Raw genomic sequence first — 26,540 nt, forward strand, 5'->3', positions numbered from 1 at the left:
TGAGTGAAGGGAAGGAGTGTCACTCAGTTAGTTAAATCTGACCATGTTCCCATTCCAAGACTGGTGAAGTCTGAGACTGACTCGGTATTATCATTCTTGTCCTCAGACTAAATGACCAAATCCCCCCCTCCAAAGGCTGCCAAGTTTTCTCTATGGACTTTTAGTTGTCAGGCAAAGCAACTTCCTGGGTGAAACTGGGACCTTCCTAAGCCCTCCCAGTAGCAGCCTGGCCGTCTCCCAGCCCTGGTGTGCTGTCTAAGCCTGGTTCCCAGCCCAGTCCTCGGGGACGCCAGCACTCGCTATGTGGCACCTCCATCTCCCGGATATAAAGACCTCAATTTGGCCACATAGTCCGTTTTTCTCTGGATTCAGGTTGGCGGGAGAGATGGGAGAATAGATGAAGGGGTGGAGGGAAAAGGAGATGGGTAGATGGATGGGGAGAATGGAGAGTTAATAGAGGAAGGGGGGATGAGTGACTAAAGGAAGGAGTGGAGGGAAAGGGACGGGGCTGGATGAATGGGTAGAGGAGTGAAAGGCGGGAAGGGGAGTGGGTGAAGGGGGATGAATGAAGGGAAGAGGAAGGAGGGGGCAGGGTGACGGGGGGGGGGGGCAGCTTCCCTCCGCGGGGACCTCAGCGGGCAGAGGCGGCGAAGGGCAGGGGCTCTCCGGGAGGGAGGCGCCGGAAGGGGCGGGGCTCGGGCCGGCCCGCCGCTCTCAGGCCTAGCCCGAAGCAGGCGGCCGGCGGCGGCGTGGGAGCGGGGCCGGCGGGAGGCTGGGGGCGGGGCGGAGGAGCGCCTCCCCGCTGCATGCTGGGACTTCTAGGCTCTCCCGCGCGGCCCCTCGGCCTTTCTTTCCCGGGGCCGGCGGCGTGCGGCGCCCGCCGGGCCTTTGCGTCTGAACTCTCTGGAAGGCTCGGCTGGAGGAGGGCGGATTTGGCGCCCAACACCGGCCCGGAAGGCGCCTCTCCTGCCCTCGTGGCCCTCCTCCCTCAGGGTCCGGACTACATTTCCCAGCGATCTTGCGAGCAGGCCGCCTGGCGAGGTGGCGCGGTGCACCGTGGGCCTTGTAGTTCCCGCTCGATTCGGGCTTCCACACCGGGGCTGCTCCGGCTCAAGGGCAGGACTACATTTCCCTTCGGTCCTCCCGGTTCCCCTCGGCCGCCTTGGCGGAGACATTTGCGAACCGAGTGTCTCCAAGATGGCCGCTTGGGGAAGGAGGCGCCTTGGCCCGGGCAGCAGCGGCGGCAGTAGCCGAGAGAGGTGAGTCCGGGGGAGCCGCGGCTCGCCCCGGCCGGCGGCGGAAGGTGTGGGGAGCCGAGCGGCGTTGCGGGGGCCCCGGCGCCTGGCCCTGCTCCCGCCTGCCCCGCAGTTCCCCGGACTCCTCCTCCCGCCCGCTCGGCCCCGGCTGTCTTCCGAGGGCGCCCGCAGTCCGAGCCGGGGGCGGGAGGGGGGAGGGCGCGGGGCCGGGCTCGGGGCGCCCCTCCCCCACGCGGGTGCGGAGGGGCGCGGGCGCGGGGCCGGGGGCGCGGCGGCAAGGTCAGCGCCGCCCCGCGGCGGGCACCGGGCGCCCTCCGGCCCGTGACCTTCCCCGCCGGCCCCGCGGGCCCCGGGCGCGGCGGCCACCGGGGCTGGCCTGTGGCGGCGACCCGGGCCCCCCGGGCCCGCCGCGGGCTGCTGTTGGCGGCGTGGTCGGGCTCCCGGACCCCCCCACAGGGCAGCGACGAGTGTTTGTGCCTTTTATTGAACGCTAAAACACGAATCCAGGGAAGAACCCATTCAAACCGGTGGGTGAGTGCCTCCTGGAAGCGGGGCATTTGGTTTTCTGGTTTCTCCGGCGCCTTTCTCCTTCCCCCAGTGTGTCCTGGCTCGGCGGAAGATGACCTGCGTGTTCGGGGAAGTTCGGCTAGGTTTGCTTGGGCAGCAGGCCCCCGGCTCTCAGCTTCCCCAAAGACCCACCTCCCACTCCAGAAGCAGGGGTGCAAGCAGAACCCTGCCATGGAGACCTAGCTTGTCAGCGCCTTTCTGGGGCACACCTACAGATCTGGCTTGGCTGGTGGGAAGACTACTCGAAGGGCAGGGTAGATTTTAATTGATTACACATCACCATAAATTATAATGGTTGCATGTTATTGAGTCTTATGACTGAAGTAGACTATTTTAAGGCTCTTCTAAATGACTTTGTTCCATGTCCGGTTTGCACTGATTAAAATTACAGCTCTAAATTTCTCATTCACTTTTAAGACCAGTTGCTGGGTTTACTTGACTGGCATCTGGTTGGTGGTGGAATTCTGAAGAAACATTTGTCTAGTGTGTGGGGCATGGATGGAGACTGGGAAAACCTAATGCACTAACTAGCATTCCGAAAACTGAAGTTTGTCTTAGAATGGAAGGGCTAGACTTTCTATTCACGCTATTACCGTTAGAGATTCTGCATATCCATTGTGATATAACTTTTCCAGAAACTATTTAAACCACGTTTACAATGTTAGTGGAGTCTGGATTCACTCAGGTGTAGGGGGAAATAGAGGGGGTGGAAATAGTGAAAAATGATAGCTGCTATTTGCATGTTGCTTTGTTCTCCATTCTAGTTGGACTCTTAATAATTCCTTCTCACATATTCCATTAAATCTAGGGATCCAACCATGTTTATAATGAAGAACAGCAGACTCTGAGCTGTAACCTGAATTCTTGTCTAAAATTCAGCACACTGGCTGCAAGAGCACCAAACAGAATGCCACTTGTTCCGTCGGATTCTTTGAGACAAACTTGCACACCTAGGACAGAACAGTGCAGGTATCTGTGTGTTCTGCAATACATGGGCCAACTTGGAACAGATCACAGCTCTACTTTCCCTATGTTTGCTGCTTAGACTAAGGCAGGGGCCTTAAGAGTTTGCTTCCATCAGTGATGGTTTGAATGTGAGTATAGTCATTTGTTTGGGGTTCCTTCTTTATAGTTGACTGAATGGATTTTCTTTGCACCCTGTTCTTTTTTGCTGTTATTGCAGCTACTATTTATGAGCCTTCAAAGGCCAGCAATATTTCAGATTTGTAGGTAAATGGGCCTCCAGGGTGGTTTCAATTTTTATTTCTCCAGGGTAAAAGTCATTTTCTTACTAAGCCCAGAGGTGCCTTTAAAAAAAAAAAAGAAAGAGCCTCTCCCAGGATATACTCCTCCACTACCTCTCCATGTTATAGAATCATCTTTTAGGAAGCAAGGATTTGGATAGGATTATTTTCAAGTCTTTCAGGATCACATCTTTTTTTTAGATGGAACTTGATTGATCCAAACTACTTTTTATTTGACTTGTATTTTGATGGTGAAATGGTTTTTAGGTTAGTACTCATGTTGAATATCTTGGTCATTAAAGGGACATTGAAAAGAACAATATTGGCAGGTCCTAGAAATGTTGACTTTTTTGGTCATTGTACTTCTGTCCTGATTGGCATTTTTCGTTTTAGATTTGAAAGCTGGAAGGCACTTTGAGATCCCTATTCTGGCATCTCATCAGAGAGACTCTTGAATTTTTATAAGTGGCTTTGTGGTATAACTTTTTCCATGACTGATTTGGAAAAGACCACCAAGTGTATTTTTTGCTCATGACTATCAAGGATTAAATCTCAAGCCTTTAGATGTTTTAAAAGGTCTGTGTTGTGTTCTGCTTAGCAAGCCAAACAAAGGCTAGATTCCTAGTTCACTTAAGTAGGCACCCAGTTGCTGTATTCATATTCTTGGAGTTGGATGTGACCATTAGGATATTTGCTTGGGTTCATTTTAGTTGAAGGTTGGAAATGAGGTGCCTCACCAATTTGTGAGATGAAAAGTTTTTTGAATTAATGCTGACAAACTGCTGCCTAGTATAAAACATTTAATGCTTTTTTTATATATGATCAGACATTTCTGAAATGAGAATGGTCACCTAATTGCCTGTTTTGAGGCTTATGAAGCTGAAAATTAAAGAAATGAACCTGGACATTAACTTAGTCTTTAAATTGGCTTGTGAAGGAAGGCATTGTTCAGTCAGCAAACTGAAATAATTTTGAAAAATGAGTAAAGGAAAAAAAAAGATGGAATCTCCCCTTTCTAGAGGTATTCTGGTGATTATGTGAACTCCCAATTGCTTTACTGTTTCTCCTTCCCAGTTTCACCTATGAGGAGACATTGCCTTTAGCCAGCGGAGGTTTATTTGTGATACCTTAATATTAAGTCTATATGTACCTGGAGGAGAAAGGTTTGGCCAAAGGAAGCTGTAATCCCTAGTTCTTGGAAACTAATAGTCTCTCTCCAGACCTCCCAGAGCTTGAAGTTCTCTGGAGTATTACCAGTGTCTAGCACTCTTGACATTCCCTCCTCCCAGTCCCCTTCATTTCCCAACATCTGCTCATGTTTCAGTAGCATGTAAGTTGCTATGCATGTTTTGGTCACTGCAGTTGCCAATGGAAAGGACAGGAAGATATTTTCCTGTACCCTTGTTTCCTTTGAAAGGTGCAAGATTGTGATATTTGGAGTAATAGAACAGTTGCTAGGAACATCTGAATTGTTAATCTTTTGGTCTTTATAACATACAACTTTCTGCCTTACTGGTCTTTAATTCTGAAGTAGATAAAATATATACTTTTGATCATTGAGTTGCTCTATACCTCTAGGGGGACAGTTTTTAAGTGTTAATTTAGGTTAGGCTTACTTAATAGAAAGTAACTCCTAGTCTTTTTTTCAGGACCCCCATTGGATGGCAATGCTATCTCAGCAATGCTTTACTGTTCACATTATAGGCATATTTTATTTTATGTAGTAGATGCTTGAAAACCCTTTTGTTCTATTTACTTGGGTGAAGTGGGTCTGAGGGGAATTTATAGGGTGGGGAAAAGATATTTTTAGGATGGGGAAAGCTTATAGTTAAAAGAGAAGATAATAAATCATGGGCAAACACTTGTGGACAAAGGAACTCTAGGTCTGCTCCTACAGACAACTCTATTAACCTTGATATAAATTACACTCATGAGTTACCTTGGAAATTTTCATTTACAAGTTGGTACTGCCTTCAGCCCAATTCTACCAAGCTCCTTAACTGCCATTATCTGAAGTGGACTCACAGTTGTTTCTACATGTAGTATTCAGGAAATGGAAAAGAATTTCAGAATTAACCAGCTACAAAGGGTTTGTATGCACATGTAAATAACCCCCATCCCTACTTCTGCCAGGAATGGAGAAAATTAAGAGTTAACAATATACAGTGAAAGCAGAGAAATGAATTGAATCAAGTCCATAAAAACAATATGGAAGAAACTAATTTGAATTCAATTTTAAAAGGCCTCTAGGTGGAGCTGGGAGGCTCCTAGGGTGTGTGAAGGCCTGTACCAAAAGTAAAAAAGGGTCTTTAGGGGTGAAATGATAACACAATGCCTGTCTAGGAATGGGAGTATGCCCTAAATTCCGATTTTGATAGATCTGAGAATGAATGTCAAGATTATTGATAGGTATTTGGTTTCATGTTAATGGACATTTCCACATCTATACTTGTGGTAGATGGTTCTTTATTAAGAACTGAAAGGGGGAAGGAGGATGTTTATGGTAGCACTATAGGGGCCATGTGTATTTGTGTATTTTAATGTTGGTTTTTTTTTTTGTTTTTTTTTTTTTTAGTTTTTGCAAGGCAATGGGGTTAAGTGGCTTGCCCAAGGCCACACATCTAGGTAATTATTAAGTGTCTGTCTGAGGCCAGATTTGAACTCAGGGATTCCTGACTCCAGGGCTGCTGCTCTATCTACTGTGCCACCTAACCGCCCAATGTTGATTCTTAATATACATTTAATACCTGCAGTGAAAATCATTTCAGAATATCATCCAAACTTTTAAAAGTAGATGAGTTGTTTTTTGTCAGAAGCCTAAAGCTCCCAAAGATAGAAACTTTTATCTTCCACTTTCTAGAACCAAGGTAGACTTAATGAACTTTACACATTTTATTGCAAACTACTGATTGATTTTGGGGGAAAGTTGGCCAATGAAACTAAGCATCAGTCAAAGTATAAAGTAATGTTAACTACTTGTTGGTTTCTGTTTGTCCATTCATTTAGATTATGTGACTTTTAGAAGAGTACTGTGTGTTGTTGGGTGATAACTAGAAATTAGAAATAACTTCCTCAGTGGAGCAGTGGAACTATTTTCATTTCCTAACTAAGGATGAAAATCAGTATCAGGAGTTCGGAGCTGAACCGACAAACAACATGATCTTGGCAGCCTTTCACAGTTCTAATAATCCATGTTAGAAGTAGCAGAGCATTATTTAAAATGTGAATTTTATGGACTGTCTACTCTGACCTAAACGAATTCTGACAGATTATTTGTTGTCTTTGGTTTTAATATATTGACTTAAATTTATACTTGTCCCTTATAAAATTCTGGAAAGCCAGTTGATTCACAAAACAGTGTCTGCTACCAGGATTGAGAGGGGCACAAAGACAAAAATATTATCAGCCTGTCCTCAAGGATGAGGCTCCAAAGGGGCAGGAGATGAAGCTTGAATACATGGAAGTATATATAAAATAAGGCAGAATAATTTCAAGAAAGAGAAATCACTAAGTTATTAGGGATCAGGAAAAGCCTCTAATAGGAGTAGGTGTGATCTGAGTCATGCCTGAAGGCAGATAAGGACTCTAGGAAGCAGAGATGAGCAGAGTGTCCAAGAAAGGCAAGAGATACATTGTCTTATAGAGGGAAGAGCTTGTGTGTCTGCCTATTTGTGGACTGGTCAAAGGAGTTTGGGGGTAGTACACCTCTGGAGGAGAAAGAGCATATAAAATCACTTCCTTTCCAGGCAGGTCTATTAATTCTCTTGTAGGGATGAATAGATAGCTCTTTTCAGGTCCCCATAAGATGCTGCCATTGACTTTCATGCCCCAGTCTTCTTTGAGCATCTCTCTGCCTTTTAATCTTTACCCTCTGAGTTGCTGGTGTTATTTGTTGGACAACTTTCCTTGACTTTGGATTTTTTATTTTCAAGCAGAAAATGTCTATTAGCCAGAGACATCCAAAGCAAGACATTCAGGTTGACAGGACCCTTGAGACCATGGTATATTAGAATTAGTTGAAGGATACAGTGATGATTAATGTCTAGATATTTGAGAGGAAGTCTGGTCAAAGAGGGACTTAAGTGATTTGTGGCAGTGTTCTTAGAAGTAGGAACAATGGGTACAAATTTAAGAGGTAAATTTAGACCTGATTGAAGAGGAAAATGCCCTTAGATGGTAATCCAAAAAAGTGGAATAGGCTGCCCTCAGGAGATGTAGTAAGTTCCTCCTTTGACTCTTAGTTGAGATGGTGTAGAGGACATCATTGTTCTAATAGGCTGAATTTCTGTGAGTTTTGTGACTTCTTCCACCTCTGAGATTCTATGACCTTTTATTTTGAGTAGTATTCCTCAAGTTCACATTGTTTTGGTTCTTTGCAAATAGTGTCTGTTTTCTTAACAGTGGATTCTCTAATGCTTTTCAGGAACTCAGGGAAGAAGGCATGATGGCAGGATACGACTTATAGTTGTATTGAAATATTAAATAATTTAAAAATGTATTTAATTGGGGGCAGCTAGGTGGCGCAGGGGATACAGCACCTGCCCTGGAGTCAGGAGTACTACCTGAGTTCAAATTTTGCCTCAGACACTTAAAATTATCTAGCCGTGTGGCCCTGGGCAAGCCACTTAACCCCACTGCTTTGCAAAAAAACTAAAAAAAAATGTATTTGTGCTATATACCCAAGTGCATGTGCTAACAAATTGGATTTGCCTTCTAGTAATTTTTATTTTCCTCTAACCCAAATGCTAAGGATTATACAAATCTTATTTTCAGGCATAGAATGTAGCTTTCCTATAGGGTAACCTAGTAGAATAGGTAATGATATGTATTACATCCTGATAAAAAAGAGAGATATCTATTCACAAAGCTACCAGAAATTGCATGATAATTGAACTAGCACAGATTGTGCTAGGATGGAAAACTTCAGTTTCAAAGGACTGATGCCTATCATTGAGTTTCATCATTTTCAGCAGTAACTTTAATTTTAAATACCTAGTTCTTCAGAGGAACCAAAATGAAAATATTAGCTTGTTTGTCTCCCTGTTTTTTTTTTCACATATTGGGCCCCTGGGGAAATAATTTTGGGTGAGTATTTTACTACTATTTCTGTCAAAGACAGTGACTCTTCAGGAGTAGAAAAGAATGGGAGGGAACTCAGATTGGGAAAATGTGATTGGGCTGAGGAATGACTGCTCAAAGATGTATGTTTGCAAGAGAAATAACTTTTAAGGTATTGTGATTTTGATTTGTAGTCTTAGGAAAAGGAAATAGTGTATAATTTAGTTTGCTCTGTAATCCTATTTTTAAAATATCCATTTAAGAATATTATTTGTAGGCTTTGGTAGATGGCCAAAGGAGTCCACTTCACAAAAAAAAAAGTTAATCTTTAGAAGAAGAAACAGACTTCATTTGGAGGAGTTGAGATATTAGCCAAAACTTGTTAAAAAAGCTGTAATTGAGACATCTGTTTGTTTGAGGATGTGGAGACACCTTGACCAAAGAAGTTCCTCCATTGAGTGATAGAATTTTTTGATTTTTCAACCCTTAAATCAGTTGAGTCCCAGGACTTTTAATCTAACCTTGATTGATATTTTTTTTTAAGTTTTTTTGCAAGGCAAATGGGGTTAAGTGGCTTGCCCAAGGCCACACAGCTAGGTTATTATTAAGTGTCTGAGGCCAGATTTGAACTCAGGTACTCCTGACTCCAGGGCCGGTGCTCTGTCCACTGCGCCAACTAGCCGCTCCTCTCTTTTTTTAAGAACTCTTCTTTCTTGATGTTTTTCTTCTTTGGATCATAGACTCCTTTTTTGGCTCATGCTTTTGAAAATCCAGAGAAAATGTCTAGGTCTGAGATTCTGTGAACTTAAGTTTTCATACACTTCAGAATTAAGACCCATTTATGCAAAATTCAACCTATTCAAGATTTCTACCTGCTTATAATTATTAATTTACCCCTCAGTAAGGAACTGATGATAGATTTAGACTCTGCTATTTTTGCACTGTGAACAAGCTGTTTTGGCAACACATAGTTGGAAACATTTTAACAACCCATCATATTTATGTAGCCCAACTGCCTTTAGGGAACTAATTTGTCTTCATAGCACTGCAGATAGTCTACCACCTGGTTAATTCCCATGATTGCCACCTTTAGAATATACTAAATTGAATTTAGCACACAACTTAATTAGAATGGACTAGTCTATTTTTAGCCAAAAGTAATAAACAATTTCATTCCCTAGAATAAAAGGGTTTTTTCTAGGCTCACAGGCACACACAACTCAAACCTACTGCTTATTGTGCTGTCCATTCTAATACACTTTACATCCAGTGACAGCTTTATCAGTCCATTAATAACTACTTTTGATTTTGATGGGAGCCTGTGGGAGAGCTAATCAGTTATTTACCCTAATTAACTTGAAAGTAGACTAAAACTAAACTTTGCCTAAGGCTTTTGAAAAGTTGACTTAACCTGAGTAACTTTGGTAATCTGCTATTTTAATACATTACAGGCACTGGCCCTTTTTCTTTGTACCCTGACATTCTCAGTTTACACACTGTGTATTAGACTTTATTTGCTTTCTTATTGATGATGGAGGGTAAGGATTTGGTTATAAATAGTAGATCTGATTCTTTGTTATAAGGCAGGAATGGGAAACGTTTTCTGCCAAATGCCATTTATGTTTATAAAATCATTCACCTGTTATATTTAATCAAATACTTAATTCACTCCTAAAAAGCTCCAAGATTTATTGAATTTTTGAGTCCCTGTTTGCCAGGGCAGCACCAAATCAAATGATTTCCAGGGGACTTTATACTGCCTGTTCTCTGCCTTGTTATAAGGACAGGTTCACTGGCAAAGGGGTGGATGGGAAGGTATACAGGGGAAAATGTGAACAGTGTAAAAACAAAAAATGTTAAAAAAAAAACTAAATTGCAAGCCTAAAAAAGTTCGAGTCAGATATCTCTCACATGTAGCTAATTAGGAAAATGAATAAATTTTATTCTAGATCTTTTGTTATAGTATTCCAAATAACCTTTTATTTGTTGTTATTCAAAATGGTATTTATTAACCAGTTTAGCTTAGAAATCAATCTTTCACTATTTTTTTAAATTAAAGATATTATTTAAGTTTTACAATTTCCCCCCCCATCTTACTTCCCTCCACCCCACCACGGAAAGCCATCTGTCAGTCTTTACTTTGTTTCCATGTTGTACCTTGATCCAAATTTAGTGTGATGAGAGATAAATCATATCCTCAAGGAAGAGACAAAAAGTCCAAGAGATAACAAGATTAGACCATAAGATCTTTTTTTCCCTAAATTAAAGGGAATAGTCCTTGAACTTTGTTCAAAATCCACGGCTCTTTCTCTGGATACAGATATGGTATTCTCCATTCCAGACAGCCCAAAATTGTTCCCGATTGTTGCACTGATGGAATGAGTGAGTCCTTTAAGGTTGAACACCCCCATGTTGCTATTAGGATGTACAGTGTTTTTCTGGTTCTGCTCATCTCACTCAGCATCAGTTTGTTGCAAATCCCTCCAGGCTTCCCAGAAATCCCATCCCTCCTGGTTTCTAATAGAACAGCAGTGTTCCATGACATACATATACCACAGTTTATTAATGCCATTCCCCAATTGAAGGACATTTACTTGATTTCCAATTCTCTGCCACCACAAACAGGGCTGCTATGAATATTTTTGTACAAGTGATGTTTTTACCCTTTTTCATCATCTCTTCAGGGTATAGACCCAGTAGTGGTATTGCTAGGTCAAAGTGTATGCTCATTTTTGTTGCCCTTTGGGCATCGTTCCAGATTTCTTAGAGATCAATCTTGATTAGTATGTAGAAAATAGTAATTACTGCTAGCATAAGTACCTTAAAATCACAGCAGCCTATCTCCTTCCTTGATAGGAATCTGAAAACTGGTACATCAGAAAACTGTTGTAGTCTTGTTTCATTTAGCAGAGTATTTGATAAGATTCTGTCCTGATATTCTTATGGACAGGAGGGAATGATGATGGCAATTTCACTATTTGACATTGAGCAACTGGACCCAAAGAGTGTTAGTTTGAATGATGGATTGGTATCAATCAGAAGTTGGTGTCTCCATAGTGAGAAGTGTTGGACTTGTAGCTATGAAGAGGCATGTTTGAATTCTTCAGATAGTCCCACAATAAGAGTTGATGATAAAACATGCAACTCACAGGGTTTTGTATCTGTCAAATGAAATGAGATAAAGTGCTTTGTAAACCTTAAAGCACTTACATGGATAATCAGCTGTTTTTATTCTATTCTTAGTGAAGCTTTTCCTGATTTCACCCACAAGATTTCAAAAAATAATAGGTGAATAATTTGATGTCTCATTTCCCCATCGGATAATAAGCTTGAATTTACCTTAAGAATCTAACCATGGTGCTCTGTTTAATACTTGCAATATAAAATTGAATACAGTATTTTCTGCAGTGGACTGAAGCTGAATCAAAGGATGGTCTTTTCCAGTGTCAATGATTATTTGAAATGCCCTACAATAAGTGGTTTGCTGGGTTATAGCTAATGGGATATGTTCTGGGTATTAATTATAAGTAGTGAATAACTGGCTAATTTCTGTTTTGGTGATAACACCTTCTCCCCTCCATTCAAGTTTGTCAATCTCCAGGAAGGAAGTTAATAGTTCTCCAAAAATCTTGCATGTAGAAAAATTTTATAATAAAAAGTTTGTAGTTCTTCAAGAAAAGCAGTTTTCAAATTGAAACCCAAGAAAAAACTTGCAATATATTAGCTTGTTTTGGATATCCATGTTTACTTTAGTTTATTAAAAACCTTAACGTCCTTGAATCTATTGAACAGGTATTTGGGCAGTGATTGAAAGGAGACAGTAGGGCTGTTGTTGCAGCTTTTGAGGAGTTCTGGTCATTTGGTCTTCTGACATCCATGCCAGAGGATGCTTTGTGCTCAATCACTAAAGACTAAATTGTACCATTGTATCCTTTGTTCTTAGAGACAAAGATGACTTCCTTTGAGCACGTGAGGGCAGTGTGTTATAACATTACCTTTTTATCAGTGTGTATTGACTTTCTACTCTCTTTTGGGATAATGCCTTAAATAAGTAAATTTAGTTTTATGCACTTTTTTTTTAGCCTGTTGTAATAGCCTCCAGAGATATAATTCTTGCCTTCTGTATCCTCCCCCAACTTTTTAACTGAACTCTACTTTTTTATCTGCAGCAAGACAGACCTAAAGCTGGCATGCTTTATATTAGGAAGTTTTCCTAGATTTTGGGGTCCCTTATTAAATTCTAATTTAGAGTATCCCTGGAGGCATTTTGAAGGTGTTGGATCTTTTCACATTTAAACTGAACTTCACCCTCCTAACTCCTCTCTAGGATGCCGGCATTGTTGAAATTAAGCAAATCCATTTTTTCTTTTTAATTCTCATTTTTCTCTCCTTAACAGGGTAACCTTGTCTGCCACAGAGTGTTACATCGTTCATGAAATCTACAATGGAGAAAATGCCCAAGACCAGTTTGAGTACGAGTTGGAACAGGCTCTAGAGGCGCAGTACAAATACATAGTTATAGAGCCCACCCGGATTGGTGATGAGACTGCCCGATGGATCACTGTTGGGAACTGCCTGCACAAGACAGCCGTGCTGGCAGGCAGCGCCTGCCTCTTCACCCCGTTGGCACTTCCCTTAGATTATTCCCATTACATCTCCCTGCCTGCTGGCGTGCTGAGCATGGCCTGTTGCACCCTCTATGGAATCTCCTGGCAGTTTGACCCCTGCTGCAAGTATCAAGTGGAGTATGATGCCTATAAACTTTCCCGACTGCCTCTGCATACGCTCACTTCCTCCACTCCTGTGGTGTTGGTAAGGAAGGATGATCTGCACAGAAAGAGACTGCATAATACAATAGCACTCGCTGCCCTGGTGTACTGTGTAAAGAAGATTTACGAGCTTTATGCTGTATGATTTCAGTAGACAAGGGAGAGAGAGAGGAACACCCACAAAAGACAACAATGTATTAAGATTTCCACAGTAACATTTTTTTTCCTCTGAAATGCAGTGGAGAACTGGGAAGGTGTTTGGTTGAATATTTTATTTTTCACAGTAAGACAAATCACTGCTACACCAAGGGATTTTCAGCTCACACTAAAATGTGGATCTGCAGTGACTCAAGACATGTTCTAGGCTGTGGAGGTCTGAGCAGTGGAATGTCAGTGGAAGCAAACTCTAAGGGGGTGTGAAATGCTTTTTTGGGGGAGGGGGGAACCTTTCAAGTATATTGTTTAACTGTACCATCCAGAGCCAGCCAGAAGCTATTGACCATTAAAATAATGAGCATTTCAAGTGTTCTCTCTCTCTCCATGCTTTTATATTTCCCTACTTTTTTTATGGATCTGCTTTAGGATGGTGGCTTCCAGCTGAGACTAATAAGGTTCAACTGAGGGACAAGTTGTGTTTTTGTTTGAATCTTAGAAGTTTACTTTATGAGAAGGGCCTTCTGCACCACAGTGAAATCCATTTGAATGGGGTGGGTGTAGTCAGCCAAAGGGTCTCTATCCAGTAGATTACAAAGCTTTACTTGATTCTGTGGAGGAGAGAAGAGGGGTGTATCACACTGCCAGCAAGGTACTCATCCTTCTTTCTCTGGACTACTCCTTAGTGACATTCAAGATGTCCAGGAAGTGTGAAAAAAAATCATTTAATTTTAGGCAGTGGGGTTAAGTGACTTGCCTAAGGTCACACAGCTAGACAATTCTTAAGTGTCTGAGCTCAAATTTGAATTCAGGTCCTCCTCACTCTGGGCTAGTGCTCTACCACTGCTACCTAGCAGCACCTAAAAAAATCTCTTAAAAAGATTAGAAACTCCTGCCCCAGCAGTTGTTTAAACTGTTTAAAGATTTCTCTGCTCATTTATCCTAGGTGATCAATACTTGTTTTTCCTCTTCTGTGGCCAGTTGCTAGACTGCCAGTTTAGATTTAAGGTTTTAAAACTGCCAAAACTATCTTTAGAGTTTGAATGCCTAAACATTTCATTTTCTGACTTGAGGTTGGGTAGCAAAATGGTGTTGGGATATTTAGCAGTGAGTTTAACAGTGAGCTTTTGCAGGTGATTTGCCACTGGCCAAAGGGAAAGTAATATCCAATCTCCTATTTGATTCAGAAGAGCTAATTGAAATCCTGTCGTGATGATCTCTCTCAGGGATCTAGAAGCTTGTTACCTACTTGGAAATCCTGTTTTGCTTGAATGACAAATGCTTATGTAACAGGTCCTGACTTGGGAAGGAAGCCACTTGCTCTGTTTGGAAATGTTCTATTTGCAAATCAAATTTCAGATGGTATAGTGGCTTGGAGCAGGTAGGTCTTCACTTGAGCAATGGAAGATAACTGTTGCAAGCTTAGGAGGTATTAGGAAGAAGCTCTTACCTTTGAAATAGAATCTGTTTTTATCACTACTTCCTGAGCAGCATTTGACAAGGTATGTTTTGTAAAGAGAATAACCCAAATTCTGAAACACTATCTTATTTACATTTTCTGTAGCCAAGAAGACTGGATGATCACTTTTTTTGTTTGAGGGGTTAAGTGACTAGCCTAAGGCCACACAGCTAGGTAAGTATCTAAGGCTGTATTTGAACTCTGGTCCTCCTGACTCCAAGGCTAGTGCTTTATCTACTTAGCTGCCTCCATGGTCACTTTCATGAAAACTAAGACAGGAAGTTTTAATCCTTGGTGTTTCCATAAGTAGTGGACTTCATCAATAAGAAAACTTGGAAATTTCTTATCCTGGCATCTGTTATCACCAAACCATTGTAAATTTTGCTCCCTAATATGAAGGTTAACCATTTTAGCTCATCCTCACTCATTTGTGATGTTAATTTCTTATTTCTAGAGATGGGGCAATGAAATAACTGCTATTACCCTGTATTATGCCAATCCTAGTGCTAATTTTAGATTATGGTAATTAATTTTTTTTTGCTTTTTGGGGTGAATGGATCATAAGAAAACATACCGTTGATGTTTCTATGTACTACTTTGTTGCTTCAAAGTACTTTATATACATGATTTCATTTGAGGTTCAAAAAATGACCTTATTAAATTGTGCAGGTATTACCCTTTTTTTACAAATGAGGAAACTAAGGCACAAAATAAAATTATTTCTTCAATACCCCTGAACATGTGGGAGCTTCCAGTGAAGAGAGGGAAATCCATTATCTCCTGAGGTAGCACTTATCACTGTCATAATTAAAAAGGTTCTTTCCCCCCCCCTTTTCATTGATCAGAAATTTTCCTTTCTGGGGCTTCTTCCAATCCCTTGCTCCTAATTCTGCCTTCTTAGGTTAAGCAAAACAAACCTAATCCTTTTTCACAAGACAGCTCCTTAAACACTTGAAGGCATCTATTCCTTTACTCCCCTCAAGTGTTCTCTGCTTTCAATATTAGTGTTATTAGTCCCTTTAGCTAAACCTGGTATGGCATGGTACCCAGTTTCTCCTCATCTTGGTGGCCCTTCTGGACCTATTCCAATTTGTAAATGTCCCTGGCATATTTTCCAACTTCATTCCTATCTCATCAATCATTCATTGAACAAACATTGATTGAATATGCTAGACAGATGGTGTAAGACTTTACATCAAGAACGAAGACCAAGACATAGTCTTGATGAAAATCTTTTTGTCCTCTGAAACCCTAGTTTACAGTAAACTTGCTTATAAACTTCATATATAATCTCCAGTGCTCTGGAAGCTTAGTGCAAACAGCTCTGTAGGAAGATTACTAATTATGAGGTTAAAAAAGGTGATGCAGTGAATCTATATAAGATAAGCTGGAGAAGGAAAATAAGTAGCAGAGTAGGACTTGGAAAGAAAACCTGGAAAAATGACTTGAACCTGATTGGTTGCCTAAAAATTCTTATGACACTAAAAGATTTTTTTTGTGTGGAAATTGGAAGAGTTCTGAAGACTTGAGAATAGCAGGATAAAGAAGGTAAGAACCATGCTGCTGTGTAGGACAGCAGTAACATCAGCCTTTTCTATTGTTGGCAAGGTACACATTCAATCCCAGGAATGAGGGACTAAAGGACTTTGGGCAATCTGAATGAATTCATTTATAGGCAGCTGTCCCTTCGAGTTTACACCTTCTAAAGATAATATCTATGGATTTTGTGTATTGAAAAGTCCTATTAAAACTATTTTGGGGGCTGTTAGGTGGTGCAGTGGATAAAGCACTGGCCCCGGAGTCAGGAGTACCTGGGTTCAAATCCAATCTCAGACACTTAATGATTACCTGGCCCTGTGGCCTCAGGCAAGCCACTTAACCCCATTTGCCTTGCAAAACCATCAAAACAAAAACAAAACTATTTTCATTTTGATCTAACAAAACTTTAAAGAGAAGCTTTTAAATTTTTAACCTAAAGCAGTTAAGGTGGCCATTAGGGGGGTCTGAGTTCAGCTTTTCCTCCCATTTAATTTGAGGCTTGGATAATAAAACATTTCAGTATTTAGAGTCTACTTAGCCTAGACACAGCTAAAGGTTGAAAATGCAGAAAAAAGGTAAAAAAGACAGTCCCTGCCCTTAAGCTACATATAGGACAAATAGGAAACAATCCCCAGAAGGACAAAGCTGGAGTTAGAAGGTGGGGAAGGCTTCCTGTAGAAAATGGAATTTAGCCTGGGACTTGAGGGGAGTCAGTAGTCAAGAGCTGAGGTGGGATAGTGGCCTCTACAGAGGGCAGTCTGAGAGAGCATTCAAGAATGGTGAGCTGGCATGTCTTGTTCCTGGAACAGCCAGGAGGCTGGGGGTGGGGTGGGTGTCACTGGATCACAGTGTAAGGTCCAAGAAGATTGGACAGGAAGGGGGGGACTTGGTCAAATGAATGTGTGTCTTTGATCCTAGAGATAACAGGGGAGTTGATTGAGTTAGGGGAGCCAGTGTGGCAGGACCTGCACTAATTTAAGGTAATAGCTTAAATGGCTGATCTAAGTAGAGAGAGGCCCTTGGGGCTGGTTATCCCAGTATTCAGGCATGAGGTAATGAGGGCCTGCACTAGACTGGTGGCAATGTCAGGAATGGTCTATTTGAGAGGTTATCTGATATGGGAGTTGGGAGAATGAGGACTCAAGGAGGACATCTAAGGTTCTGGGTCTGAGAGGTTTAATGTAAATTTAAGATGCATATCCAGTTTAAGCTGTCTGAAAGAAAGCTGGAGATTAGAGGTCAGCAGAGAGATTGGGGCAGGATGGATGGATGGATCTGAAATCGTTGGCATAGAGAGAGCAATATGGATATAATGTGATCACCAAGGGTAGCAATATAGTGGGATGAGAGAAGAGGACCCAAGACTGAACACAGACATAATCTGGAGGAGGATCCAGCAAAAGAGGAATGGTCTGATGAGGGATGGAGGAATGGGGGAGAGAGGTATCTAAAAAATCTGAAGCAAAAAAGTATCCAGGAGATTGCCCAACAGTGTCTGATCCTGCAGAGGTCACAGAGGAGACCGGATGGAATGGGATCACAGGAAGAGGGAAGCAAAGGCTTTAGAACTGTTACAAAGGGTCCATCTCAAGTTAAAACCTCAGTAGTGGATTGCAGCGCTGCTCTGATGCATCCATCTATACCCTTTTTCTCAAAGCTCAGTGTAAACTCTCAAACCTTTGTCAACATACTTTTTCACTATCCTTTCATTTTAAAAGTCACAGTATTTGAGCAGAGCTTGGAGCTCTAAGCATCCAATGAGAGAAAGCACACCCCATTCTTGTAAATGTCCTTATTTAATACTGCAGACATACAAGTTACAGCTGTGCTTTTGGTTTTGGATAGTCCCTGAAAGGAAAGAATACAATGTAACAACATCACATTCACCACTAGCCAGAGCAAAGAAAATTACAGGAAATTTTTATTTATTCAGAATTAGGATAAGAAATCTAACTAGCATCCAGGTCTCTGGATTACTGATCTGTCATTTTTTCACTGACCCATCAAGTCAAGAAAACTGGAAAAGTTCTTCATGTTATGGGCCTAAAAGACAGCAAGTTCAAGCATCTGCAAATATTCTGGGGTAGGAAGAGAACCACTTCCCCATTTTATCTGCTTCCATAGCACAACCAAAAATCCCTGTAATGTCCAAGACACCTTGGGTTGGAGGAGGTAGGAATACAAAGAACTCAACCCAAATTCTCCTTCCCAGAAATTGTAACTATATAATAAGCCTTCACTCCCACATGTCATGTGGCTAATTTTACTTAAAAATTTCAGTGCTGGCTGGATTTGTGGCTTATGAATCAGAGCAGCAAGGAACTCCAATGGACCCGCCAAAGAAAGGAGTCAGTCTAAATAGAAATAGCTCCTTAAGCCTCAGAATAGAATTTGACCCGTTTGGGTCCCGAGAGTCTTGAGAGCTAACAAGTTACTATGCCCGCCAAAGGGCTGGACTGCTTGCTTTCAGATTCATGTCATTTGTGAATTCTTGTTTTGAACTGTAGCCGAACCATGCACTGCCAGCATTGCCAGCATTACCTAATACTCAATTTCTACTGGTGTATTCTAACCTATTTGCCACTTTATATTTATTATAGTTATCATGTTGGGTGAGGATGAAACTTGAATTTTTCTGAAAATTCAATGTCCAGGGTCAGTACACCACAGAAGTTAATGTAAGCCCCTGCTAAAATGTTGAATGAGAGGCAGGACCTTGGCTGAGCTTGGAGACCTAAATTCTAGCCCTAATTTTGACTGATATACACTGACTAATCATGGACAAGTTATTTCAGGACCCCTGGCAACTGTCTTAAGAATAATTTGCCTGAGTAGTGGAAGAAACTCTAGACCTAGAGTTTCTTAAAGCCCCAAGGACCAAAGAATAAGTTAACAGAAATAGTTTTTTCAAATCAGTGCCTCCCAGGAAGCATTAAGGATGAGTTATATGCTGAAGATTAAGAGGCAAAATAATTTTTGATAAGCCCAAGGCTTGCCAAACCACTAGAATAGAAATCCTGATATTCCTTCTGGCTTGTATTGATTGATGAGATTGTAGAAATTGGCAACCTGGAAGTGTGAGGAAATGTGTTTTTTTCCAGCAGGTACATATTGTTTCCATCGTACAAAATTCTTTCACAATTAGAGAAACATGTTTCTGGGATACATTACTTTTTCTTGTGCGTTCAGCATAAATTTGCTTAATTCCTCTGTCCTACCATAAGAGGCTACCCAGTGATCTGCAGCAAACAGCTGTACCTTTTAGTTTCCATTAGTTCATTTGTCACATATACTACTACCAAACCAAGATCAGAGGACATGTCCTTGGTCTTGAATGAAGTCTCTCTGAAGTGAGACTAAGAACTCTTCTCTTTCCTTTCCTTTTTGGCTCTCAATGCCATGATATAGAAGAAGAGCCTAGGAGACAGAGTTCTCAGGAAGATGGCCAAAACAGGCAGGAGATCTGCTACCATCACTTCCTTTTTCTTCTTCCCCACAGCTGAGAGAACTGTCTGAGCCACCTCTGCAGGACTTCTGCCACTGACTGTCGTCTTGTCCATAACTAAAAATAAAGTCAGAAATCTTAGTACATAAAACTTTAAATCAATGTGAAGAAAGAAAAATCAGCTGGTTAAATTTCCCTACAAGGAGGCTACTTGTGCTCAGGAGGTGGATGTTGCTACCACTGCTGTGTGGCTCTCTGAGCTAAATGCCATGGTAGGAAGCACCAGCTGGTCAACAGGGAAAGAGTTTACTGAAGCTTAGCTCATTTGTACTTGATTAATGCCTTCACCACTGATTTTATTTACTTTTGTGACCTTGGGCAAGACACAAGATTCCTTCCAGAACAAGTTTTTAGATGTTCACTTTATCCTAATACTATACAGTAATCCAAGGAAGTACCCAACTGGTTGAAAATATATCCTCAAAGGGACTGGCTATACTCTCATTTATCAATTCATTGATGATGATGATGATGATGATAAGAGCTTACTATGTGACAGGCACCATGCTAAACACTTCTTTCTTTTTTAGGTTCTTTTTTTGCAAGGCACTGGGGTTAAGTGGCTTGCCCAAGGTGACACAGCTAGGTAATTATTAAGTGTCTGAGGCCGGATTTGAACTCAGGTATTCCTGACTCCAGGGCTGGTGCTCTATCCACTGTGCCACCTAGCCACCCCCCCCCACTTTTTTCCTTTAAGAAAGATTTTTATTTGAGTTTTACAATTTTTCCCCATTCCTGCTTCCCTTCCCCCACCCACACAGAAGGTAGTCTGCTAGTCTTTACATTGTTTCCATGGTATACATTGATCCAAGTTGAATGTGATAGAAATATCCTTAAGGAAGAAAAATAAAGTATAAGAAATAGCAAAATTACATAATGAGATAATGGGGTTTCCCCCCTCCGAAATTGAAGGTAATGCTCTTTGGTCTTTGTTCAAACTCCACAATTCTTTCTTTGGATACAGGTGATATTTTCCATTGCAGATAGCCCAAAATAGTCCCTGATTTTTCATGCTAAGCACTTTGTGAGAGGTGTTATCCCCATTTTACAAATAAGGCATCTGAGTCAAGGAAAGTTAAGTGACAGGCCCAAGACTCTATCCAATGTGCCCCATCTGCTTATGGTTGAAGTACTTCTATGTTTTAGGTACTACAATGAAATATATTCCATTTACCTGCCAAGACAAATTCAGAAACTATATGAAAATTATAATTAAAATTACAAAACATTTTTCAAATAAAATCATGGGTAGGTTGAGCTAATAATAAAAATGACAATTGCAGCTAAATTGAATTACTTATTCCAATCAAACTACCAAAAAATTACTCTGGAGGAATAAAAGATCAAGAATATCAATATTAAGGGAATTAATGGGGAAAAAAGAATGCAAAGAAAGTTGACCTAACTACCAAATCTAAAATTTATTATAAAGCAACAGTCACCAAAACTGTCTGGTACTAGAGTGGTGGATCAGCGGAATAGATTAGAAACAATATTAAGGGACTATAGTAATCTGTTTGATAAACTCAGACTCCAGCTTCTGGGTTAAGAACTCACTATTTGATGAAAACTGAAAGATAATATAGGAGAAACTAGGCATAGACCCACATCCTACATCCTATACCAAGCTAAGGTTGAAATGGGTACTGACTTTAGACTTAAAGGGTGATATCATAAGCCAATTAAAAAGGAATAGTATGTCTGTCATATCTGTGGAAGTAGTTTATGAACAAACAAGCAATATAAAATATAAAATACAAAATGAATAATTTTAAAGTTGTTGCACAAATAAAATCAATGCAACCAAGATTAGAAGAAAAATGTTGGGAAACAATTTTTACATCTAGTATTTCTGATAAAGGACTCATTTCTAAAATATATAGAGAACTGAGTTAAAATTATAAGAATAAAAGTCATTCCCCAATTGATAAATGATCAAAGGATATGAATAGGCAGTTTTCAATTGAAATTAAAGCTACAGTCATGAAAAAAATGCTCCAAATCAATTAGAGAAAAGCAAATTAAAACTGAGGCACCACCTCGCTCCCATCCAATTGGCCAATATGACAAAAAAAGGAAAATGACCAATATGGGAACACTAGGACACTTAATGCACTGTTGGGGTTATGAACTGATCCTACCATTATGGAGAGTAATTTGGAATGAAGCCTAAAGGGTAATAAAACTTCATACCCTTTGATCTAGCAATACCACTACTAGGTCTTTATCTCAAAGATCACAAAAAAGAATAAAAAAACTCATACAAAAATATTTACAGCAACCATTTTTTTACAGTGGCAAAGAACTGGAAACTGGGGGGATGCCCATCAATTGGGGAATGGCTGAATAAATTGTGTTATAGGAATGTGATGGAACTATTATTCTATAATAGTTCAGAATAGCCTGGGAAGATTTGCATGAACTGATGCTGAGTAAGTTAGCAGAACCAGAAGAATATTGTACACACTAATAGCAACACTATGTAATGATCAACTATGGTTTGTTCAGTTCAGCAGTACAATAAAGACAATTCCATATCCAGAGAAGGAACTATGGAGTTAAATGCAGATCAAAGCATACTATTTTTCTGTTTAAAAATTTGTTTTATGCATTTAAAAAAATAGTATTCCAAAGGGGTTGTTGCCATTTCATGTTTTCATCACTGGCATGAATGATGAAAGGAAAAGCATGTTTTACTGGGTTTGCAGTGAATCCATCTAGAGAGGTAAGAACAACACCTCTACCCCAGGGAGTTCTACAGGGAGCAGATATAAATCTAAGCAAAGTAATTTCTGAGGCTGGGGAGATAACCTGGGGAGGGAACATCAGGAAAGGCTTCAGGTAATCTTTAGGCAGAAGCTGAGACTAAACTAACTCTTAAGGTCATTCCACATCATAATTTTGTTATTCAGGCACAGTCCCTATGTTTTATATGGAGTGTCCTAACTTTGGAAAACGATTAATAGGATGGATTTCAAAAGGCACTGAAAGTTCCTTTGGTCTTATGTGCAGTCAGTCAACAAGCTTTTATTAAGCACTACTGAGAGCTAGTAAGGTGGAAGAGACAGTTCCTGACCTAGGGAAGGTGGGAGGTGGTGGTAGAGAGAGAGCTCCCAATAATTGGAGAAAACAGAATGGTGTTGGGATTTAGAATCAAATCTAGGTTTGGTTTCCAGCTCTGATAATTAAGACTGAAAGGATCTTAGCCTAGTCACTCTCTGAGCCTGTTTCCTTAACTGTAAAATGTGGAAGTTGGAAATAAAATGAGTAAGTTAAAATGTTAAAAAGAGAAATGCTGGATAAATATTTGTCTAGCTTTTCCTATAATATTAAGGAACTATTATCTGTATTTATCTGATTTTCTGTGGGCCTCTGATTCCCTCTCCATTGTTCAGTTTAACCTTCTCAAATATAATTTTGTCAAAATCTTAGAAAGTCACCTCAGCCCATTCCTTCCACCCCTCCTTCACCTTCTTGGCCCTTAGCCTTCCAAAGTCTTTCCAAGGTCTAACTCCAGTAAAGTCCATGTGGGTCACTCTTTGATCCCCCCCCCTCCTGCACAGGAGATGGGCTAGACTCCCTATGAAAGTTTGGCTGAACCTGTCCTCCATGCTGGATCCATATGAGACTAAGCCTAGTCACACATCTCATGGCTGTTTCCCTTTCCTCTTTCTTAAATGTCTTTATTAAGTTTTTGTGAACTTGTGAACTTTTGTGCAACCTGTGAATTAAAATCTAAGCCTTTCTTCAACTCCCTGAGTCAGAATGGTGAGTTTTCACCCCCCTTTGGTTGAACCCTGCTTTCTCCATCTTCAGTACTAGATGACTTCTGAGGTCCTTTCCAGATTAAAATCTATGATCCTATGACTTAATTAAATACTACTTAGAGACATGGATACACTAACGAATGACCTGGAAGTTCCCTCAAACCTTATGACTTCACTTGTTCAACTAAGGGAAATCGAGACGCATGTTTTTTTCACAGTATAATAAACTCTCAGGGGAGAAAATTCCTGCCAATAGCACTTTCTCTGGAACTTATTAATCTTACATGGATGAGTTAACTATAACAGTATTCATATTTATATGGCATCTGCTTTGAAACCTTGTACTATAGATAATGCAATTCTTAGCATTCCCACTTGAGGGATCCAAGGTTCAGAGAAGGGAATGAGGAAAGTTAATCTGTTGTAAATCAAATTTTAATAGTGGTTAAAACCATTCTTTTTGTACGGTGCATAACATCTGTACAAAAGTAGTAAAAAAGTAAATGATTACTAAATGCTTTTTGAACCTAATCCCCTTCCTTTCCCCCCAAAAACCTTATTAATCTTATAAGTTGGAACTCCCGATTAGATGACTTGCTAGGACCTCCCAGCCAGTGTATATGTATGTGTGTGTGTGTGTGTGTGTGTGTGTGTGTGTGTGTGTGTATATCAGAGGCCAGGTCTCTAGTCACTGTGCCATGCTACATTTCTTCAACTAATCTAAATATGCCTTGATGCTCATCTGTGATACTGACTCACAGATACATGTCCGGGTTCTCAGACTAATCTTCTCACTAGAAATTAACTGGGAATACAGTTACCATTAGAATTACAGAATACAGTTAGAAATACAGAATAAAGTTAGAATTAGAAATTATAATTAAGGGGTCTTAACGGTTATAGGATCATAGATTTAGAGATGGAAGGGACCCCAGAGGTCAAACTTAACCTCCTCTTTTTCCAGAGTGCCAATAGTCACAAAGCTAGGATCCTGAGGCAATATTTAAACCTAGGACCAATAGGGGTACAGAATAAAAACATTCTCTGCAATCAGCAATCTGTTGATGTTCTAAGTGAAATGTGACTAGCTGATAGGAAATAGAGGCAGTAGAATACCCAAAAGACCAAGTACTAACAACTATTATTGACAGTCAAAACTAATTTTTTTCACACTGTATTACTGTTAATATAAACAAATGGAAGTATATCCATTGTTGCTAATTTGAAAATGAACTCAGAACACCATCAAGGCAAGTTTTTTTAAGTATCAAATCTACTAGCCCTAGGTCTCTGAATGTCATTATTTATGCTATAAGGGAGAAAATAAGCCAACAAGAAAGTTGTGACTCTTGACAAGTGACAATCAAGCTTATATGTGTGTTTATAAATGTGTGTATATATTATATATACTATATATATATATATGTGTATATATATATATCAACGTGTATGAATATGTATATAATTGGTTGTCCTTTATTCTTACAGAGCACCAAAATGACAACATTATATTAGAGTCAAGTTTCATTGTGTACACTGTGGCTGATCAGGCCAATACAAGCTCTGAATGCTCTAGCACAGGTCAGGAATAAAGAAGTCATGTGAATACACACACACACACACACACACACACACACACACACACAAAAGTATGTGTACCTATATATGTATAGATGGATCTTACCAGATATTTTGCTTCTGAAGATAGACTTCTGTTATTGATGAACTTGTTGTGGTTTTTATGATAGAAAAAAAATCTGTGGTTTAATAACTTTCCTGAACTCTAGTATTACATTTCTAACACTCACTCCTCAGTGTCTTGTAAGTAGCTCAAACTTCACATGTACATACCTGTATCTATCATTTTCCCCAACAGCCTTCCCTCTTTTTAACTGATGGTATCATCATTCTCCTAGTTTATGTAGGCTCCAAATTTCAGAAACATTTTTAACTCTTTCCTCTTCCTGATCTATGATATCCAATTGATCCCAAATCCTGTTGATTCCAGCTCCGCAATCTCTCTCACCTCATCCATCTTATGCTAAGTAGCATAATGGGCCTGGAATCAGGTAGACCTGAATTCAAACCCAACTTTCGATAGTTACTAATAGTGTCCCTGGGCAAGTCACTTACCTTTTGCCTGCTATAACATAATAGCACATGCCTTGCAGGGCAGTTGTAAGGGTCCAATGAGATAATACTGTAAGGTGCTTAGCACAGTCCTTGGCTCACAGTAGGTATTTAATAAAAGTTTGTTCTCTTACACAACCCCCCAGTTTGGGTCCTCACTACTTTTCAATTAGCACATATTGTAATGTTCTTTTCACTCTGCCCCTGCTTCAAGTTTTTGATCTCCAAATCATTCTTCTTCACGTTATTTCCAAAATTTTCTTTCTAAAATGCATTAAATTGTAAACTCCTCACTTTGAGAAGGTCCCTCTCTATTGTCCATAAGAGAAAATACAAACTCTACAGCCTGGTATTTAACAAACTGAATCCAACCTATTTTTCTAGTCTTATTTCATTTTGTTCTTCTCATGAACTCTATTTTTCAGCCTGCTATTATTATTGCTACTGCTATTCTCCTCATTTTAGATGCATGTGCATACCTTCTAAACTCCTTCTTTTCCTTCCAAAGTCAGTTCAAGTACCACCACATCCTCTACAAAGCATCACCTAAGCCCCCAGCTCAGGATGATCTCTCCCTTTATCTCTTCTTAGAGTATTTTGACTAGACACTTTTGTTCTCATTGTCTTTGAATCATACTTACTTGTGTCCATATCATTCTCCCTGAGGGATATTTTCTATTTTATACACTCTCACTAAAACAATGAGCAGGTTTACACCCACAAATGCATTTGTTCAACTGTAGGAAAGAAAGTGACAATAAGACAGGAAGTGCCAGAACTGGTACTCAAGCTAAGCAAAAGAAGTCTCTAGGATTTGTCATAGACAGACAAAAGACAGACAAATCCAATGAAGATAGAAAAGAGAAGGTGGGTTCTTCAGGTCTAGGTAGACAGACATGATTCATAGTCCTCAAGAGAGGCACAGGTATGGAGGGTTTAAACTCTGATGCTGAGTCCGAGGCTGGTTAGTTTCAGCCCTGCTTTCTACAAAAATCTTGCAAGATTATCAGAATTATTTCAACAATTTGTAATCTCTGAAACAGCAGCAGATTCAGAGGGAGCCATTTGCTGTGACAACATGGAAATTCTCTTT

General features: G+C 40.3%; 2 protein-coding genes across 6 annotated transcripts in view; one reads left to right on the forward strand and one right to left on the reverse strand.

Moving 5' to 3' along the window:
• Window positions 1–791: 791 nt before the first annotated feature.
• Window positions 792–24,737, forward strand: TMEM11 (transmembrane protein 11). Its single transcript, XM_074204850.1, is given in 3 exon segments — window positions 792–1,111; window positions 1,113–1,259; window positions 12,523–24,737. Coding segments are annotated over 3 exon segments (969 nt in total). The 5' UTR covers window positions 792–806; the 3' UTR covers window positions 13,040–24,737.
• DHRS7B (dehydrogenase/reductase 7B) overlaps window positions 15,331–26,540 on the reverse strand; it is an 81,705-nt gene continuing 70,495 nt past the window's right edge. For all 5 annotated transcript variants that reach the window (XM_074204848.1, XM_074204844.1, XM_074204846.1 and 2 more), the window contains one exon: window positions 15,331–19,607. In XM_074204848.1, the coding sequence (XP_074060949.1) occupies window positions 19,402–19,607 (206 nt within the window). In that variant the 3' untranslated portion in view covers window positions 15,331–19,401. The remainder of the gene's footprint in view (window positions 19,608–26,540) is intronic.

The sequence above is a fragment of the Macrotis lagotis genome, chromosome X (genome assembly GCF_037893015.1).
Source record: "Macrotis lagotis isolate mMagLag1 chromosome X, bilby.v1.9.chrom.fasta, whole genome shotgun sequence".
Taxonomy (NCBI): domain Eukaryota; kingdom Metazoa; phylum Chordata; class Mammalia; order Peramelemorphia; family Peramelidae; genus Macrotis; species Macrotis lagotis.